Source organism: Emydura macquarii, unplaced genomic scaffold (assembly GCF_026122565.2).
Source record: "Emydura macquarii macquarii isolate MOO-44397 ecotype Brisbane River unplaced genomic scaffold, CSIRO-AGI_Emac_v2 contig_1070, whole genome shotgun sequence".
Lineage (NCBI taxonomy): Eukaryota > Metazoa > Chordata > Testudines > Chelidae > Emydura > Emydura macquarii.
Window position 1 is genome coordinate 1816996 of NW_027131207.1, and position 22213 is coordinate 1839208.

Genomic DNA, 22213 nt, shown 5'->3' on the forward strand with positions numbered 1-22213 from the left:
AGATTAATGAGGTGGGAGTAGGGTGGAGTACATGCCACTAAAAGCGTCAGGATTCAGGCTCTCTGCAGACAACACTCAGTTCACATTGGAAAGGTTTTCTTTGCATGAGGGATTAAACTTGCTTAAAAAAAACCCAGACACCTCCCCCCCCCCTTGATATTCTGCAGAGTGGATGTGTCAGGCAGGCAACATAACCTCTTGTTAACCAAAAATCATTTACCGTGAGGTTGACTGTTCCACCATGGATAAATACTTAAGTCATTGGATGAGAGAAAAAGACAGAATGACTCCATAGTCCAGTGGTTAGTTCACCTGCCTGGGAGGTGGGAAATCCTAGGTTCAGCCCCCCTACTTTATCAATCATCTGTCATTGTTTATTCACTGTGGAGCAGCTTCAACTGGGAAGAATGAGGGCATCCCACACCAAAATATCCCCGAGCCAATGTGTAGACCACTCCTGTTCAAATCCTTTCTTCTCAGCACAGAGTGGGGGGGGATTGAACCTGGGCCTCTCACATCAGGGAACTTTTACGCTGAAAACTTGGGTACCTACAAAGTTCAGTTCGAATTTTGTGGATTGCAGTGGAGCCTAAAACTGGGACTTAGGCCATGTCTATACTGACGATGGCAAATTCGCCGTCTCCAGATCGATCTTTCCGGATCGATTGAGTGGTCAGTGTAGACCCGCTCAATCGATCAGGAAGTCGATGCTGGTAAACCGCCCCGTCAAGTAGTGCAGCGCAATGTAGACAGCACACAGAAGGGAAGCACAGCAGTCAACGTGAGTTACGCAAGCTACTCTGCGTAGTTTGCGTAACTCCTGTCGACTGCCGCCGAATCGCCAGGGGAGTGTGGACCAGGGCATAGTGGCCTAAGTCTGGGGTTTAGGTGCCTACTTTCCTTTGTGGACCAGGGCCCTAGAGTTTATCACTATAAGACATATTTTCTAATCCTTTAAATATTCTTGTGGCTCTTCTCTGAAATCAAATTTTTCAGCAATTTTGCTAAGCCTTCCAACCCACGCTCCTATCTTAAAGCCCTTTTCTCTAAAAGCTTCTAGTTTCCACTGAAACCTCCGGCTAATGAGTGTTGTACTATCCTGTAGTCCCTCTGATGGCTAGAGTATAATTATCATGAATGCCAAAAGAATGAATTATAACAATCTGTCACTCATTATAACGTGTTGACAGGATTTAAGAAGCTTAAGGAAAGAAACCCTAAATTTTCAGAACTGATAAAAAGTGGATTAAGTTCTATTTTCAAGACTTGCAGAGCTGGTTTTAAGTTCAAAGTACTTAGACATAACAATCCCACAAGGCACAGTCTCTTCTTGATACGTAAAAGGAGAAAAACACAAAAAGAGAAAAACACGATTCTGCACAAGGTTAAAGATTTTTTTTTAATCACAGACCAAAACATCATGATTACAAAACTGATGGTAAGATTTAAAACCAGCCTATACACATTTCTGGGGGAATATTTCCCCCGACTCCCTAGCAGACTATGGGTTCAAGTGAAAACCAGCATTGTTCACATTTGCCTTTGGGATTGAACAGTGAATTCCAGGATGATGGTTCATGCTGCAAGGAGTCAAGTAAGGATGTTTGTTGGACACATTTCATTCACCCAGTTGGAAGTGGCTACTTTTAGAGATTTCTGCTAGCTACATCAGAAATCCTAGTCATCTTGCAGCTTTCTGTCCAGAGCCTTTGCTGCAGCTCCTCATCATATGATACATCAGTAGATTTGGTTCTTTGCTCATTGTACAGATAGATGCCACCAACTCCTTCCAGCTCTGGTGAGACAGCTGCATAGATAGACGTGGACGCTCCTTCCTCTGGTGTCTGCAGGCAGTAGAAAAGAAAGCTAAGTGAGACAGGATACATAAAGAACAGGGTTCATCACAAGACACTACCAATATCAAAGAGCTTCCCTTATCCTGTATCCAGCTTTGTGATTTTATTCACAGTCTGATGGGGAAGGGGAGGAAAAAGGACATGTATCCAGTCAGCCCAGTATAACATATTACTAGCATTCTATTTAGAGACAGCATCAAGCCACAAAACTCTCATATAGACATGGAAAACTTTGAGATATTCAGAGCCAGGATTTTGGTCCAGGCCCATCTTTTCCAGCACATGGATAAACTAATAAACCAATAAGAAGTTTGTTTCTCAGGGACGTAGTTAATTCATTGATAAAAGCAAACAAAATATTAAAATCGCTTGTGTAGTTAATCATTTTATAAGGATATGTTCTTTAATCTGCCCTAAGCAGATGAAGGTGTAGGCTGTGTGTCTAAAGCACACTATTTAATAATGTGGCATGAGCAAAAGACCATGACAACCATGACAGCAAATGAAAATTCCAGTGTTTAGTCCAACCAGGCAAGGTAAACCAGATTATTATAATTTGCATAGAACAGAATTATCAGAATTCTCTGCTGTCAAAAAATAAAATGGTAGAAGTTTTGTAACATTTAGCATGAAATGAGTGTTTAAATCAAATGAATACCTTACGTCATGAAACACCTTTCATACTGAGGGAATCCAAAACACTTTCTAGACTGCAGACAGAAGGATCACACATCCACCATTGAAATGATTGTTGTTTTTAAACACGCATTGAAGTACATATTTATTCTGAATTGTTTGCATGTATTAGTAATACAGATTATGATCAGGGCCTCATATATAATAATTATATGAATCTTTACAATTTTGCTTCTGTAAGTAATTAACAGTACACTGGTTATTCATAGTATTGCCCAAAGACAATTGAATATTATTTCTCTAAAGCTTTTTGACAAATTTGACAATATTTTTAAGAAGTTATTCAATGACTATTTTAAAGATCAACCACAATACTATAGAATAGGGTGATTGATTTGAACAAATATATTCACAACTAATTTATTTAATTTTTTTTGTGATTTTGTTAATAAATAGACACTTTTAAAAAACAATATTCATTCAACAGCATTCCCACTGTAGCACAAATTCTGCAGTAATTTTAACTACCTGCAGTGGCAACATTTGTAAAGGTTTTAATAGCAACGATTACACTGTTTGGTTCATTGGACATAAATTAGGTGCTGAGGTCCCACTCCCCCAATAAATGTGCCACAGTCATGCTGAATAATGTAGCAAATTGAGACTTATGTGGCAATGTTAGGTGAGCTTGGCAGCTGGCTGGTTGACATACCTGCACAGCTCCCTAAGCAGAGCTGGAAGCAGCAGAAGGGCACCTGGGGACAAACACTATCTTGGGAAGGGGGTGGGGAAAGCCTTAGAAGCAGATTAGGACTGAAGCAAACCTTTGCAGAACAAACATAACCAGTGTGCGGCTTAGGAGCTCTGCGGGACAAGCTGTGCAACCTTTAAGCATGTTCCAGGCACATTCCTCATACTGTGAATAATTGTGAACAGTATATTTTAACAGGAAAAAATCTCAGCAACACAATCATTCACCTATCCACAGAAGAAATTTAAGTTACTGTTAGAAACTTATATGGTTGACGATTCTGCATATGCCTTGCTATGAACAGACTGTCCAATTTTGATGATTTCTCCACTTGAAGCCTGATTCAAAATACATGAAGTCAATGAGAAAACTCCCATTGACTCCAATGGACTTTGGATCAGGCCATTAGCATACACTGCACTGATCACAATTAAACGGTCGACAGTTATTATTAGTTACCCCACAAAGACTTGGTATTTGAAGCACCACAGTTATTTCCTAGTCCAAAGACAGTAAAGTGAAATATTACGGTAACTTATATAACAAAGGGACTATTCACAGGGTCAGATATTACTCAGCATGAATAAAAATATCTGGCCCAGGTAAGTAATGTTAAATGTTGGTTTTTCAATGAAAACCACTGTAGACTGGGAAGGCGACGGGAAAAGTAAAACCAAGTAAGTGCCTGATACTGCTAAGATTAATGCTCATACTGGACTTTATACACTGTGAGTAGTTCCATTGAATACTACTTACACTGGTTTAAATTAAGCATGTGCATGATTTTTTGCTAAATAAGGGCTTAACTCTTAGCCAGGACTGCCTTGTAAAAGAGGCTTGTGTCTCAATTACATTTTCTAACCTTGAATAAATAATAAATCATCATCACTAATAGCAACAAATTAAAATTTCCCAATAGCAGAAGGATAGCAATTAATCATTAATATTTATTGATGTAGTGCATCTACCAGAAGGCAAGCATTCAGTCTTAAGGTAATGTCTGTATTTAAATTATAAATCTAGTGATACAGTAAGCCTATTGCTCATGTGATGGTTCATTGGGCAGTATGTTACTGAGTTCAACAGCTCTCTGGGACACACAAGTGTAAAGGAAAAAATGCCAGTGACTCATAAATCCCAGTGGTGATAGTTCATGAATAAAAGAATGTGGAATTTTTTAAAATAACCACAAATAAAATGTTGCCCCGGAGTTCCAAAACGTAGGTCTAAGCCTGAGAGGTGCTGAGTACATTGGCCCAACCCTGCAACGGAGCTACATGGGCATGTACCCTTGCACTTGTGTAGAGTTCCATGGACTTCAATGGGGCTCTGAACAGACTCCGAGGTCTGCCTGCATGTCTCTTTAAAATGTATTAGCTGATGGTGGTCAACCTTAGACTCCCCACCAGGCCTTGTTCTGCAGGACCAGCTTTGCAGCTTTCCCAACATAGCTACAGTACTCCTTACTATAGATCAAAGCCCCAAAAGTGAACATTTCAGAAAATGGAAACTATTAGACAGCCATAATTACATGTAGAGTGGTCACTGAGTAAACAACTGGGCTCAGAACAATGGCAACATCTGTTGTAAATACAGAATGTCAGATCCATAAATAGACAGGACAAGAATCTGTGATACAGCTTTCCAGACATGAGACTTCATCCTTGAAGTAAAAAGCTCTAGTTTACCCTTCTTTCCCATGCATCCCTCTCTGCATGCATCCTTCTACTGTCTTTCCTATAATCCACTACTTCTCTATTTCTACCCCTCTCTTTGCTCTGCCTTGATTAGAGACCAAGAAAGATCTGGAGATATTTCATAGAGTATACTGTTTTCCATAAAGACTTAGCCAGCACCACCAAATTAATTTCGGACCACTTGAACTGCTAATCCAGAACAGAGTGAAGACTTTAATAGGTTCATTCAATATTAAAATGCTTTACATTTCACTTTTTAAAAGAGAGACCATTATAAATAGGAAATGGAGTTGAAAAGTGCTGCCCCTTCCATGACAATGCTGTGGTTGGGAATAAATTATTTTGGAATCAGATATTTAATTTAATATATATTAAAAGATACAGTACTGTGTTGAACTAATAAAGGCTGTGAATCAGGTTTCAAAGAAAAAATGGAAGCGTGGAAGGCACAGCAAGAGAGATGCATGATTTGGGATAATTGATACCTACTGCTGGTGGTGAGGGGTGGGTGAGGGCATGTTGGAGGAGAGCTTTTTCCTTGCTACAAGAAGATTGAGAAAGCTTCTGAAGCCTTCTGATTTCTATTCTGCCAGGCTCTAGGTTTGTCACTTAAAACAGAAACAAAGTTGAAGTGGTAAATGAGCAAAGATTTACTTAGGAGGTCTCTGGCCACAATTCTGAAACCTACGGAAGTCAGTAGGATTTAAATGTACTCAGAACCTCTGAAAAACCAAGCCATTTTTATTTCAGAGCCTAAATATGATTTAGGAGACTAATCTTAAACAGACATGTTTGAAAATTCTGGCCTTAGAGCCAGGTTTTCAGAAGTATTCAGGCACCTAAAAATGTTGAAAGGTACTTAGTGGGAGTTTTGAAAGTGCCTAAGCATCTAACTCCCATTGATTTAAATGCATTATTAAAAGGATGTATGATGAAATGGTGACAAAAATGTTCTCAGCATAGAAGAATGTGTGATACCAAAGAAATATGTATATTGATTAGAATATACAGAACTTTTATCTGAGGTCCTAGCAATATTAACATGTTTTGTGTCTCACACATATGATCTGACACTGGATCTAATCTTCTGCACAACAAATTTAGCCATCTGCACTTATATGATTATAACTTGCTGAGGTATGAACATTCATTTGATCAGATACGTACTTAGTGGAAGTCTGTCAATGCCAACAATTTGTACTACCATTATGTATATCTCATTCATAGCTGCATGCAGTGCAAAGGGGACTTAAAAATGCCCTAAGCATGCAGTTGGGCCCTGAATAATCACAACAGTCCCTTCTGGCCTTGGACTTTATGAATGGCATCAAGCCAGAATAGCCAGATCTGACCCGCATTCTTCTAGCCTCCCAGTACCGGAAGTATGTTGGTAGCAAGACTGGAGAATAGGGCACTCTAGAGATCCCTGCCAATGTTACAGCCTCTACAGTGTTATAAATTAGTATAAATTAGAGCAGCCCTAGGGCTACACTGAGTTATACTGGGAGCTAACATGGCTCAGCAGCTGCCCACAAGATAATAGGCCCATGTAAAGCATAAATGCATTACTGTTACCGTTATCCTCTCCCATGCCTCTTCCCTCTTATTGTTTATCATGTTTTGATTTAAATTCTTTGGGGAAGGACAAGTGTATTCTCATGTATTAATACAACATCTAGCGCAATGGGGCCTCAGTCCTAACTGGAGTTTTGGAGTGCCAGAGCAACACAAAACATAAATCACACTAGTCTCAAGATGAATGTGTCTATTTGGGCTGTGAGAATGGCTGATTTTCACTCCCTCCATAGTGATGCCACTAGAAGGTATGTGAATTGTGTCATCTTGGCCTGCTTCTGTTTGTTAGTTTGCTCCTTCCACAACATTGTACAGATTGAGCCATCATGGTTGATGTTTCGCAGCTATCTCTGTTTTAGGCACTAGTCAAACAGAAGCCTGAGCTCCTCTCTCTGTCAGACTGTTTCTCCCCAAGTCCATGGGCCTATCTGGCAGCATCCCAGGCTACAATACTCATGGGACAGCAGGATTACAGTTAAAATTATACTCCTGTTCATTAGGAATTCTTCTCCTAGGGCCATCCAGTGAGAAGTCTTGGTTAAGATGATTCTCAACATAACAATGTTAACGGTTAAGCCAAAGGCCTATTGCTAAGGAAAGGCCTACTTAATGCTAAGGAAAGGCCTATTGTTAGGTGAACCAAACCTCTATCAAGGTTTAAAAATAATTTGCAATAATAATATTAAGTGGTGTAATTTATTAAGTGGTGTAATTTATTAAGAGGGAAATTTAGTTGAATAAGAATGGAAAGTTTATTTGCATAATGTTTAATATAATATCCTGTTTTTAACCACAAAATCTAGTAACCACATGAGGATGGAAAGCTTGGATATGGCAATATGTGCTTAGAAATTTGCAATGAGGTTCCATACAAAAGGGGATATGTGTAACTATCATGTATAAAAAAGGAGGTTATGGCTTGTCAACAACCTATCTATAAATAAATTGCATGTTTGAATTACAGGTCAGATCAGACGGCTCAGACTGTCATCGGCTGCAAGCTTTGGATTGAGTATTGTACATCTATTCTTATTATGTGCTATTCTTAAATAATAAAGGCAACTTTATTAAAGACAGTTAAAGACTGACTGTCTCACTATTTCATTGTTACCAACTAAGACTGAACCATTACTAATCAAAATTTAATCTATATCTATAGGTAACACTAAATCCTCCATATCATAGCAGACCCCAGCCACAAGAATCCCATTGTCCTACGTACTGGACAAACATATAGTTAGAGCTGGTCCTTTCCCAGAAGAGCTTGCAATCTAAGTATACAAGGGTGGGATGGGAAACAGAAGCACACCAGTCAAGTGATTTGCTCAGATCACAGGAGTAGAACCCAGCTCTCCCAAGTCCTAGTCTAGTAACCTAGCCACCAAGTCCACTAGACCATGCTCATCCTTCTTCTCTGCATTTGTTATATAAAATATGTAATTAATTTATTTATAGCCACTTCTATGGCTGTCATTACCATAGCATGCGAGAACCTAATTATAAGGGGAAAAGTACAGATTTTGTAACCCTCTCCTCACTTCAGAATGTAGACTGATCTATCATTAACCAAGAATACTTTTAATCATAGTTTAGTATGCACACTACAAACTAATTATGTTAAGGAGCAATACTGTTATTCCTATTAATTATGCTATGCCTTAATTCTGCAGAGAGTTTTCAGCTATCATTGTTATTATCTGAGTAATATAACTAACAACATAAGGCAGCTCCTCCCTCAATAAACACAACAAAGCTACTTGTAGAGAGTTCCTCTTTGATTTCTAATGCAAGAACATCTGCTTTATCTAATGACTTACATTCTCTTCCCTTTGTTGGGAACCAAATTTAAATATGAAGCAAAGAGTGAATAGATCCAAATTAAAAAAGGAATCAAAACAACAAACCCGTCCTGAAAAATTTTAATTTATAATTCTGCCATGCATTATCTCATACCAATTTATAGTTCATCCCCACTTCACTGAACTCTTTCAAAGGATGCCAGGCTCTGGGCAACCATAGTGATGCACCACAAAAAATCAGTAATGTTTAACTTACACTGATAGCTGTACTATTAGCAAGCCAAGGTTTTATCATAGAATCAGAGAAGATTAGGGTTGGAAGGGACCTCAGGAGGTCATCTAGTCCAACCCCCTGCTCAAAGCAGGACAGACCCCAACTAAATCATCCCAGCCAAGGCTTTGACAAGCCGGGCCTTAAAAACCTCTAACGACGGAGATTTCACCACCTCCCTAAGTGACCCATTCCAGTGCCTCACCACCCTCCTAGTGAAAAAGTTTTTCCTAACATCCACCCTAGACCTCCTCCACTGCAAATTGAGACCATTGCTCCTAGTTCTGTCTTCTACTATCACTGAGAACAGCCTAGCTCCATCCTCCCTGGAACACCTTTTCAGGTAGATAAAAGCTGCTATCAAATCCTCTCACTCTTCTCTTCTGCAGACTAAACAAGCCCAGTTCCCTGAGCCTTTCCTCATAAGTCATGTGCTCCAGCCCCCTAATCTTTTTTTTTGCCCTCCACTGGACTCTCCCCAATTTGTCCACATCCTTCCTGTAGTAGGGGATCCAAAACTGGACACAGTACTCCAGATGTGGCTTCATCAGTGCCAAATGTAGGAAAATAATCACTTCCCTTAATCTGCTGTCAATGCTCCTACTAATGCAGTCCAGTATGCCGTTAGCCTTCTTGACAATAAGGGCACACAGTTGGCTCATATTCAGCTTCTTGTCCACTGTAACCACCAGATCCTTTTCTGCAGAATTGCTGCCTAGCCAGGTGGTCCCCAGTCATCTCATCATAGAAAACAAACAGGTTGTTCAGGCATGACTAGCCCTTGGTGAATCCATGTTGACTCTTCCTGAACATTTTCCTCTCCTCCAAGTGCTTCAAAATGGATTCCTTGAGGACCTGCTCCATGATTTTTCCAGGGACTGAGGTGAGCTGACTGGTCTATAGTTCCCCAGATCCTCCTCCTTCCCTTTTTTAAAGATGGTCACTATGTTTGCCTTTTTCCAATCATCCAAGACCAATCACCACTAGTTTTCAAAGATAATGGCCAATGGCTCCGCAATCACATCAGCCAACTCCCTCAGCACCCTCAGATCCATTGCATCTGGCCCCTTGGACTTGTGCATATCCAACTTTTCTAAATAGTCCTGAACCTTTTCTTTCACCATCGAGGGCTGCTTACCTCCTTCCCATATGGTACAGCCCAGTAGAGTAATCTGGGAGCTGACCTTGTCTGTGAAGACAGAGGCAAAAAAAGCTTTGAGTACTTCAGCTTTTTCCACATCATCTGTCACTAGGTTGCCTCCCACATTCCCTGACCCCATTCCCTGACCTTCTTGTTGCTAACATACCTGTAGAAACCCTTCTTGTTACCCTTCAAGTCTCTTGCTAGCTGCAACTCCAATTGTGCTTTTGGCTTTCTCCTGGTTTCACCTCTGCATGCTTGAGCAGTATTTTTATACTCCTCCCTAGTCATCTGAATGTCCGCCTTTGACATAGCTCTGTCTACATGGAGAGTTAGGTCGGTATAACTAAGTCGCTCAGAGGTGTGGATTTTTCACACCCCTGAGCGATGTAGTTATACCAATATAGGTCTGTAACATAGACCTGGCTTTCGGCAAGTCACTTTACCTTTCCATCTCAGTTTCCCCATCTATAAAATGGGATAATGATACTTTCTCACCTACTTACCAGGGTTGTTGTGAGGATTAATTAGTTAATGTCTATAGGATGTTCAGAACATACACAGCACTTGTTAATGTTTTGGTAGTATTAGTGTAGAAAACCTTGTAAAATATCACAGGCTCATAAAGCAGAAGTCAAACACATAAATAGTAGTTTATTAAATACTCCACTGATATGGAGAGCACGAGGTATTTCAAGAGCATTACCATTTCCAAGTGACGGCCAGTAAACACCTAGTGGTGGCAGTACTGGAACTGAGTAAGCCTTCAGCCCTAAATATCTACAGAGTAAACAGATAAACTAATCTCTGAGGTGCCTGGTAAAGGACCTGACACTTCAGCCTTTATTCATATTAGTAGTCCCACTAAAGTCAATCATACAACTCATTTGGTTAAGAAAGAACTGGGCCCAAAGTGTGTGTGGCTAGTGTTCAGTAAGATAAGCAAGGTAGTCCCAAATGACTGCATGGTGCTGTAAGTACATCTAAGTATTTTGCACTACTCGAATAGCCTGAGAGAGGAAAAATACTGGAGAAGAGGAAATAAATCAGAAGGAAAAACAATTTTAAAAAAAATGTTAGTGTGGACTCTCTAATGGATCTTCTTCTTAGTCACTCCTCCTGAAGTATAGCAATTGGCATACAATAATGTTTTGCAGATGGATAAGCAGGGGACTCATACAGCTCTACATCTAGTGCCCCGGAACAGAGAGATTTTATATATGACAGCCTGCCAGCCATATATTTATTTATTTAAAAAGAAAAGAAAAGAGACAGAGAGAGAGAATAATCTATGGGTACTAATCTTTTCCCTTAGGCTCAGCGCTTGAGTTACAAACACTCTTCTCCCCCTTCCACTGATTCTAAATCATCCCAGAGGCAGGAATTGTGTCTGATAACTGTCTAGGGCAGCGGTTCTCAACCTTTTTTTACCCAAGTACCACTAGGGAAAAAAAAGGGAGGGGACTTTCGGTGGCGGTGGGGTTTTGCGGCGGCGGTGTGGGGGGGACTTTTGGCAGTAGCAGGGTTACATGGGGAGAACAATGCCCTCCGCCGAAACCCTGCTGCCGTTTGCCGCTTTTCGGCGGCAGGGTTTCGCGGGGGTGGGGGGGAGGGACGACAATGACGACACTTTCTGCGGCGGATTCAGCGGCGCGGTACGGCTCGCGTACCACCCAGCCTTCTTCGAAATACCACCGGTGGTACGCATACCACCAGTTGAGAACCACTGGTCTAGGGAATTGTGTTGGCTGGAATTAAAGTGCTCAGGAACAGGTAGCACAATAAAACTCAACATCTGCTTGATTTACATTTTGCTTATCTCCATAGAGTATCTTGGTTTATTATTGTAGCTGTCCACTTGCTAAGGCCCCAAGGTGAGGGGACAGACCTAAAATGAAGGACTTTAAAATAGCAGTGGTTAAGTCCTGACATGAGGTGTGAATTGTTCACTGAATGTAAATGTTTTCCATGACTTCACTTGCTTGAAGTTTCAGCAATTCTGATGTTAATTTGGAACAACAACAACAAAGATCATTAATGGCAGGTCTGTACAAGGAGGTAAATCTGGGTCTAACCTATGTGACAATGCTTCTAAGGTGGGGAATTAGTGAAGTAGATTTGGGATATGTCTTCACTGCAAAGAAAAAGACAGTTAAGTTACCCTGTGCAGTAACGATGGTTCTTCAACATGTGTGTCCCAATGGGTGCTGTACTGTAGGTGTGTCTGCGTCCTACACTGCTAATGGGAGAACTTTGGGAGTAATGTCTTTTTGGTCCTTGCATGCACTGCTCATCTCCTGCCATGAGGCTAGCCAGTGTGCGAGTGAATCTTCTCTACTGCAGTTCTTTCTCTAGTGCAGAGTCAATGTCAAGAACACAGAGGGGAACACATCTTTAAGGACCTTCATTATTGCACAAGGTGAGTAACTGTCTTCTTCGAGTAGTTTCCCTATGGGTGCTCCACTATAGGTGACTCCCGAGCAGGGCCCACCACTGGAGGTTGGGGATTCAGAGTTAAGTCTGTTATAGATGACAGCACCGTGGCACTGAATCTGGCATCTGAAGCCAAGTCCCCCAGGATGGCATTATGTTTTGCAAACATATGTGCAGATGCCCAGGTAACTATTCTGCAGATTTCTGATATAGGGATACTCTTGGAGAAGATGATGGAAGAGGAGACTGATCTCATGGACTGCGTGTGTATTGAAGATGGGCGTGCTACATTATGCATATGATAATAGAGCTTGATACAGTTCAAGACCCATTTGGAGTGTCTTTGTACTGACATAGCTGTACCTTTTGACCTATCTGCAATGGAGAAGAAGAGTCTCGGAGATTTTCTGAAAGCTCTTGTTCTGTGCAAATAGTAGGCCAAGGCTCTCCTCACATCGAGCATATGGAGGATTCCCTATTATATTGATGAGGTTTAGGATAAAAGGCAGTTGAATAAACTGATTTATATGAAAAGTGGAAGTCACCTTGGGAGTGAACTTCAGATGTGATCTAAGAGTGACTTTGTTGGGGAAGAACACAGTCAAAGGGGGATGCACCATCAGAGCCGCTATCTCCCCATCCTTCTTGCTGAGATAATGGCAATCAGGAACAGTCTTCATTGAACGGTGAGTTAGTGAACAAATGGCCATGGGTTCAAATGGTGGTCTAGTCAGTCCTTCTAACACTAGGTTGAGATCCCATTGAGGAGCAGAAAGTCTGGGTTGGGGAAAGGAAGTTCGTTATGCCTTTGAGAAATCTCTTCATGGTCAGATGAGAGAAGATTGAGTATCATTCTATCTGCTGCTGGAAGGTTGCAACTGCTACTAGGTGAACCTTTAGTGAGCTGATAGAGAAACCCGATTTCTTGAGAGTCAACAGGTAGTCCAGGACTACCAGTAGGATGGCTGCATTTGTGGTGACGCCTTTGGGCTGACACCAGAATTGAAATCTTTTCCATTTTTGTATATAGGTACAATGAGTAGCTCCTTTCCTACTTTCAACAGGACTTTCAGAATTAGAGGGAATAGGGGAAAGTCGTAAAGAAGACTCTTTTCCCATGGGAGGAGGAGAGCATCTCCCATGGAATGTCAACCAATCCCCACTCTGGAGTAGTACTGGAGACATTTCTTGTTTTGGTAAGTAGCAAATGTTTCCTGTCAGTGTTCCCTATTGCTGGAATATGTTTTGTAGGCCCACCAGATTTATTTACCATTTGTGGTAGAGTGGGAATTTGTGGCTAAAGTTGTCTGCTGTTGTGTTGTGTACTCCCGGCAAGTTCATCATCCTATGGCTGATGTAAATGTAGAACAACTATAATTTTACATTCAGATAGTTAAACAAGATAACTGTGTCTAGAGTAGCAGAGTGTATTGCTATGATGCCTCTTTTGTATCTGTGAAATGCGTGGATCCAAAGGGTCTTATGTGACTTCAAGCAGCAGTGAGGGACCTTGTGAGGTGCTGGTGGATGGGAAGATGTTTGTTTTGCATGATCCTCTGGAATTCCCAAAGGGTTGTGGCATCACAGTGAATGGATGGGGGAGCAATGTGGGAAAGCACTGGCAGACATGGTGTTCGGGTTGGCTTGAGCATTCCAGTGATGATGTGGGTTTCTTGAAACATAAGGATGTTGGTGTTATGCGTCTTCAACATGTTTGTGAGTTACTCCTGGCAGGTAGGCCCTTGATATTATGACATTGTGGGAAATGCACCAGATCCATAGCTTTAGTGCTTCAATGCCAGGGAGTGTGATCTGGTGCTTCCATGATGGTTTATGTAGTTCATGCAGGCCATATTGTCCATCATGATTTTTGTGTGTGTGACTTTGATCAGTGGGAGGAAGTGAGCGCACACGTTTATGACCGCCTGAGTTTGAGCAGGTTGATGTGAAGGCACATCTCAGGTTACAACCATTTGCCCTTCAATGTGAGACCATCGAGATGTGCACCCCATCCTATTAGGGATGCATCAATGGTCAGGAGAAATGATGGGGAAGGCTGAAAAATGGTATTCCCATACATATGTTTAATGGGTCTTTCCACCGATCCAAGGATTGCTTGGCCTTGGTGAGCATCAATAATAATTTGTTTGTGGTATTTCTGCTCAGCCCGTAAACTGCACTGAAGCAGATTTGGAAGCATCTCATGCATAATCTGGCATGAGTTATGACTGATGTGTCTGTGGCCATATGCCCCAGAAGCTGAAGGTAGTGTCTGGCTGAAATTTGGGGGCTGGATTGTACTGTCCCTCACAGCCTAGAAAGATTGAGGAATAAGTGATGTGGGAGGAATGCCTTTGCTGGATGGAGTCGAGGTCGGTTCCTATGAATTCTAGTCTTTGCATTGGTGTTAATGTCAATTTTTATGCGTTGATTTGTAGGCCTAGATTCTGGAAGAGGTTCAGTATAGTCTGGGTCTGTAGTCTGGACTTCGGTAAAGGAATGTACCCTGGGAAGGCAGTTGTCCACGTAAGGATAAATCATGATGCCCTGAGAGTGTAAGTGGGCTGCCATTACTGAGAGGATCTTGGAGAATACCCCGAGAGAAAGAATTTTCCCCCAGGGCAGATTGGCATAGGCCCTGGGGGTTTTGGCCTTCCTCTGCAGCATGGGGCATGGCTCACTTGCTGGTGGATTCTCTGTACCTTGAAGTCTTTAAATCATTATTTCAGGATTTCAGTAACTCAGTCTTAGGTTAGGGGTCTATTACAGGAGTGGGTGAGTGAAGTTCTGTGGCCTGCGTTGTGCAGGAGGTCAGACTAGATGATCATGATGGTCCCTTCTGACCTTATAGTCTGTTTCCTTTTATGAGTATAACACAGGAAGTATGTTTCTAACTGGTAGCAACATTTTAAGTGCAACCATTTTTTTCTTGTCAATTAAAATACAGTAGAATACTGACTGTTTATTAATTGTACTTTGCCAAATAATCAACTACTACTTGGCTGACTTCCTCAGTCTCTTCTCCAGTACTATCCCCCCGCTCCCTCACTCCTTGCTGCTGCAGTGTGTACTAAGGCTGAGAAAAGTAGTACTGCCATGCAGGGGCAGGCTGCAGTCTTCTTCACAGGACTGACCAGTGGGCAGAAGGGGGAGCAGCAAATGTGGAGCAGGAACATGGGAGAGGAATAATTTCAATTTCCCTGCCCAAATGCAGGTGGCTCCACAAAATGAGGTCTGCACAGAGCTGTTTTCAGAAGTTGTCTTGCTTTTGAATAGTGACAGGAGTCATAGCAGAAGTAGTATATTGATGTGGAGGCTGGTACAGTATGTGCACACCCTGTGTAAGTAGAATCTCAGTGTAAAACCTGTGTAAAAGAGTGGATTATCAAGCCCAAGATATACAATAATAGCTCAGAGCTAATTCAGGCATTGAGAAGAACAAACGTGATAGCAAAGGGCCAAACACCATGATTTAAGGTAGGAAAAAGAAAAGAAGCTGAAAATAGGAGAAGAAGAGGAGAAACATATCCTATTTCATTTGGCACAGAAATCTTTCAAGAGTGCAACAATTTTTCAGAAATATTTCTGAGATGAAAATCTTCTTGTAAATCCAACCAACTCTCTCAGTACCTCACACGCTCCTGCTCATTTCATTCTCTCAGCTTCCCTACTTATCTACAGCATCTTACCATACCTTGCTGCTCCAGTCTTTCAGCTCATCCCTTAGAGTGCCATTCAGCATAAACTAGAGCTTCTGCACTTCTAGAATTATCACTAGCCACAATAATGGATGTAGGAATTAACCTTTTCATTGTATTAAGTGCCCCAGGAAGTATTTTGTTGTGCTTCTATTTGTAGGGGTCTTTAACTAAAAGGTTAGAGTGCTTGTTTAGAATGGGAAATGATACTGTGAGGTTCTGTGGTTCAATATATACACATTGTGAGCTCATCAGGTGCTGAGACAATGCACTTTACTTGGGGGATATATTGAACTTTGCTCTTTAATAATTCAGTTTGGCTCTTATGCCATACATACTTTTCATTGTGACTGAAGTCATCAAGTGAGCCTATTTTCTCGTTGTAATATTGTATGCTTTGAATCACTTTAAACAGAGATGGTCCTGGATTATTAAGCCTTTGTTTGCTGGGGAAATTTCCAGTTGAATTCATGAATGAAAATCGTTGTGTGTTGTGATGCAGTAAATGTTTTTAACACATAAAAATAAAGGCAGGGACTTGAACTGGTTTGAACTCTGATTCTGTATCAGTTGGCACTGTTCTTCAAATCCCCTCACTGTCTGTCATAGAATCATAGAATCATAGAATATTAGAGTTGGAAGGGACCTCAGGAGGTCATCTAGTCCAACCCCCTGCTCAAAGCAGGACTAACCTCAGCTATATCATCCCAACCAGGGCTTTGTCAAGCCGCACCTTAAAAACCTCTAAGGATGGAGATTCCACCACCTCCCTAGGTAACCCATTCCAGTGCTTCACCACCCTCCTAGTAAAAAACTTTTTCCTAATGTCCAACCTAGACCTCCCGCCCTGCAACTTGAGACCGTTGCTCCTTGTTCTGTCATCTGCCACCACCGAGAACAGCCTAGCCCCATCCTCCCTGGAACCCCCTTTCAGGTAGTTAAAGGCTGCTATCAAATCCCCCCTCACTCTTCTCTTTTGCAGACTAAACAAGCCCAGTTCCCTCAGCCTCTCCTCATAAGTCCTGTGCTCCAGCCCCCTAATCATTTTGGTTGCCCTCCGCTGCACTCTCTCTAACTTGTCCACATCCTTTTTGTAGTGGGGGGCCCAAAACTGGACACAATACTCCAAATGCGGCCTCACCAATGCCGAATAGAGGGGAATAATCACTTCCCGTGACCTGCTGGCAATGCCCCTCCTAATGCAGCCCAATATGCCATTAGCCTTCTTGACAACCAGGGCACACTGCTGACTCATACCCAGCTTTTTATCCACTGTTACCCCCAGGTCCTTTTCTGCAGAGCTGCTGCCCAGCTCGTCAGTCCCCAGTCTATAGCTGTGCATGGGATTCTTCCTTCCTAAGTGGAGGACTCTGCACTTGTCCTTGTTGAACCTCATTAGATTTCTTTTGGCCCAATCCTCCAGATTGTTTAGGTCACTCTGTATCCTATCCCTACCCTCCAGGGTATCTACCACTCCCCCCAGCTTAGTGTCGTCCGCAAACTTGCTGAGGGTGCAATCTACCCCATCCTCCAGATCATTAATAAAGATGTTGAACAAAACCGGCCCCAGGACCGTCCCCTGGGGCACTCCGCTTGTGACCGGTTGCCAGCTAGACATGGAGCCATTGATCACTACTCGTTGAGCCCTATGCTCTAGCCAGTTCTCTATCCATTTTATAGTCCATTCATCCAACCCATACTTCTTTAACTTGCTGATAAGAATACCGTGTGAGACAGTATCAAAAGCTTTGCTAAAGTCAAGGTATATCACATCCACCGCCTTCCCTACCTCCACAGAGCCAGTCACCTCATCATAGAAAGCAATCCTGCGCTTACTGAATCATGCTTAAAATTCTGGTCCTCACCTTGAAGTCTCTGCACAATTCTGCATCCATTTATTATTTAATATGTATCCTACAACAGAACCCAGGGACTCCAATCAGGGCTCCATTGTACTAGATACCATGCAAACAGATTTACATGCTAAACTTTCATCTATTTCTCTGCTCACTCTTATTATGACTCCCCAAGGATGTCAGACTCACCACTCACTTCATTTCCTTTTGGTGCCTCCTTCCATGCTGCCACCTGACCCTCACCCATACCTGGAATAACGTTCCTACTTCAGGGTGCCAAGCACCAACCCTCCCTGCCTTCATATCCCTCTGGAAAGCCCAGTCTTTCCACAAGGCTCACAAGTGCTAATTCACCACAATATAGCTCCATCTCCACCCTGATTTTAAAACAAACACGTTTAAGTTATCACTCTCTTCTGGGTCTCCCAGATGTTCTCATTTGATAAAAATGCTCGGTTCACCCCTGATGGTACAGTGGGATGTAATCTGCAGTCAGCTCAATTGTTCAGGAGCCAGGGGGCTTCAGTGCCATCCAAGCAAACCCCTTCTTCAGATTACCACTCTCACTACTGCAGCCCGTCCATAAACTGGTGCAGGATATGTGGGAAGCTGTAGAGGATCAGCTATTCTGGCAGACTTCCTTCTCTTACTCCCTGGAGCAGATATGCGTGGTGGTGGTGAAGGAATAAGTTCAACAGAAGGTGGAACAGACATATATCAGGTGAATGCATGTCAACACCTTGACCCATCCAGCTCTGCAAAGTGTGGAGAAAAGGTGTTCACAGCTGGCCCTGAAGGTGACAAAAGTGCACCAGCTGTCAGGCATCCAGGCTAAAAAATGCATATCGTCCCATGAAAAGCACAGGGCAACAGGAGTGAAGATGGAAGTGACTCTCACGTGGTGTGCCTTTTGTATCCTTGCACTGCTGAGACTGAGCCTGGCCTCAGCAGCAATGGCTGCTCTAACAACAGGTCTAGCTGCAATGGCCCCAAGTTACTGTCCGATCTCCCAGCATAGCTTGAATGCAAATTGCTACAGCCACAAACACACCAGGACAACCCATCATTTCCTTAGGCATGCTCCTGTGGTGGGGCTACAGAGAGAGGTAGCATAGGGTTATTCTGTTGGCCTACACAGCTCTGGGGGTTCCTGGTGAAGCAATCTGGCTGGTTTCCAGCCCCCAAGTGGCATAAAGGGGCCAAAACACAGCCCAGAATCTGTAGCTGGGCAGTTTTCTGATCAGCACATTTTCATAAAAATAAAATGTTTGCTTTCCACTAATCTTAGAATATCCTTAATATATGAAAAATAACTGCCCTTTTACTTTGAAGTCTGTGCTTAATAGAAGAGGATTACAATTGTTTGTGAACTTTGCGAAGACTGTAACACAGACAGAAAAAAAGGTAATTCTTTATTTGTAATCCCTAACAGCCTCTGACAGTCTGCAAGACAAATAGTTTTAATTATTTCCTCCTTGCTAAATCACTATTCTCATCATTTCATCAGAAAAGTAATGTATTGCCCAGAAATCAGCACAACTGGGATTAAAAGGAGAGCCATGTACCCGAGTACCAGAAAATTATATCAACGTCAAACTGTGACAAATACATCTCTTTGCAGGTCTGTCCTGAGACAACATGACATTTAAAAAACAAAGACTGTTCTAGTCATTCTGGGATTTGTGACAATTTAAAATGTTGATGGCTTCTTTTTAATAGCAATTTTAAAAAATCCAAAGAACCCCATCAGCTATTAATAAATACTATACAGCTGTTATATGTTGCTATAAAATAAGTTACTTTTTTTTTTTAATTTGAACCGCTGGTGCATAAAAATAACTTTAAAGCTAATCATTGATAATGACTGCACTTAACGAGTAGGCGCTCCATTTTGAGGGGAAAAATTGGCTCTAATTAACAAATAATTTAATGAAGCATCCGAATTTATACCCACAAGAAATATGCACACTATTTAAGATTTCTACAGTAATATTTGCCTTCCTTCTTAGACCGAGGTGCATTTTTTTCTTTCTCCCAATGTTAGTTTGAAACATAAATGAACCTATTTGATTTGCAGCTGATCAATCTCAGTGGCAGAAGTACTTAGAAGTATCACTGTGATACTATGGATTTGACACTCTGTGTTGTATTGTTTGTTCCAAGTGATCTTTAAATGACCACAAAATTATCAGGACTTCAATTTTTATAGGCCTGGCTCATCACTGCATTACTCCAGTTTTATGCTGGTGTTCCTCCACTGAATCCAATGGAGTCATGAAACTGGAATAACAACAATTTTAGGGAAGCTCCATGGTCTGTGTTATATAGGAGGTCGGACTAGGTGATCAGAGTGAACTCTTTTGGCTTCAGAATCTATGACTCTATGAATCCAGTCCTATATCTTTTCCGAAAGACAGGCCTCTCTGGAAAAACAATGGCCCAGATGCATTGGTAGAAGGCAACATGAGAATCAGGCCTTTCAAGTATTTTCTTTTTGGTCTCCCATTCAAGTATTCACCAGGCTAATCAGGCCTTTATCTAAATTTAGAAAGTTAATATCTGTTAGTGCACAGGCAACGTCACTGTTCACATTTGCACTGACATATAATAAGGTACTAGCAACTGGTTTTAGGGGTAGACTTTCAAAGCTACAAAGGGCAGTTAGGTACCCAGTTCCCACTGGAGGGCAATAGGAGTTGGGCACTTAATTCTTTGTGCCCTTGAAAATCTCCCTCTGGATACTTTCCTGATATTCACTAATTTGAAAAGAAAAAATATATCTGTAAATATAAGAAAATAGAGGGAAAAAGCTGTTTGGCCTTTAAAAAATGCAGCAAACTGCTCTTCTAGTTTAAACAAAAACAAGGAATACTCTGTAAAAATCCCTAGATGATTTAGCACACTATAACCATGCATAGAAATTTTAAAATATAATGTTTAAGTACATGTTTAAAATATTTAAAATGTTTAATATTTAAAATATAATGTTTTAGCTCGATGTCTAGCTGGTAGCTGGTAACAAGAGGAGTGCCCTAGGGATCAGTCCTGGGGCCAGTCTGGATGACACTAAGCTAGGGGGAGTGGCAGATACCCTGAAAGGTAGGGACAGGATACAGAGTGACCTACACAAATTGGAGGATTGGGCCAAAAGAAATCTGATGAGGTTCGACAAGGACAAGTGCAGAGTACTCCACTTAGGACGGAAGAATCCCATGCACAGCTACAGACTGGGGATTGACGAGCCAGGCAGCAGCTCTGCAGAAAAGGACCTGGGGGTTACAGTGGATAAGAAGTGGATATGAGTTAGCAGTGTGCCCTGGTTGCCAAGAAGGCTAATAGCATATTGGGCTGCATTAATAAGAGCACTGCCAACAGATCGACGGAAGAGATTATTCCCCTCTATTCGGCATTGGTGAGGCCGCATTTGGAGTATTGTGTCCAGTTTTGGGTCCCCCACTACAAAAAGGATGTGGAGAAGTTGGAGGGAGTCCAGCAGAGGGCAACAAAATGATTAGGGGGCTGCAGCACAAAACTTATGAGGAGAGACTGAGGGAACTAGGCTTGTTTAGTCTGCAAAAGAGAAGAGTGAGGGGGGATGTGATAGCGGCCTTTAACTACCTGAAAGGGGGTTCCAGGGAGGATGGAGCTAGGCTGTTCTCATGGTAGTATATGACAGAACTAGGAGCAATGGTCTCAAGTTGAAGTGGGGGAGATCTAGGTTGGATATTAGGAAAAAGTTTTTCACTAGGAGGGTGGTGAAGCACTGGAATGGGTTACCTAGGGAGGTGGTGGAATCTCCATCTTTAGAGGTTTTTAAGTTGTGGCTTGACAAAGCCCTGGCTGGGATGATTTAGCTGAGTTTAGTTCTGCTTTGAGCAAGGGGTTGAACTAGATAAAGTCCTGAGGTCCCTTCCAACTCTAATCTTCTATTATTCAACAGATGTTTGTATTAAATGTTTATTTAATTAGTAAATCACCACAGGAATTAGGTGTATCTGTTATGATCTCCTCCATTAACACAATTATATTTGAGTTTGAGTTTTAATAATTAGGCAAACATTATCACATGAAAAATGATAACCAGGAGTTTGTCAATACGTAAATTTCAAACACAGGCCTTGTCTACATACAAAAGCTGTACGTCTTTACTATTTCAGAACAAGTGTAGAAGGGTAGCGGGAATTAACCTGAGAGAAAAATATCAATAATACTGAAATGCCTTTTTTTTTCTGTATTAATTCATTTATAATGTGGGGGGCGGGGCAGGGCAGGAAGCTACTATATTACCATAGAGCACATATCTGTGCACACTGCACAGTCTGCTCTCAACCTTCTGGCTTAATTTAAATAAAGTTACTGTCATCTTTCTTGTTCTAAGTGTTGTAGGCAGACCAAGCATTACGTGTTTTATCATTAAGAAGCCCCACTGAAGAGCTTTTTTTCCCTTTGCCTGGAATGAAGGTGAGCTGATTGCTTGTCAGATGTACCACAGATCTGTCC

The 22213-nt window shown here is 41.7% G+C and overlaps 1 protein-coding gene across 1 annotated transcript in view; it reads right to left on the reverse strand.

Moving 5' to 3' along the window:
- Positions 1-1380: 1380 nt before the first annotated feature.
- The window catches only part of ZBED1 (zinc finger BED-type containing 1), a 229456-nt gene continuing 208623 nt past the window's right edge, over positions 1381-22213 (reverse strand). Inside the window, exon 7 of the mRNA XM_067545726.1 lies at positions 1381-1844. Within this exon, the coding sequence (XP_067401827.1) occupies positions 1647-1844 (198 nt within the window). The 3' untranslated portion in view covers positions 1381-1646. The remainder of the gene's footprint in view (positions 1845-22213) is intronic.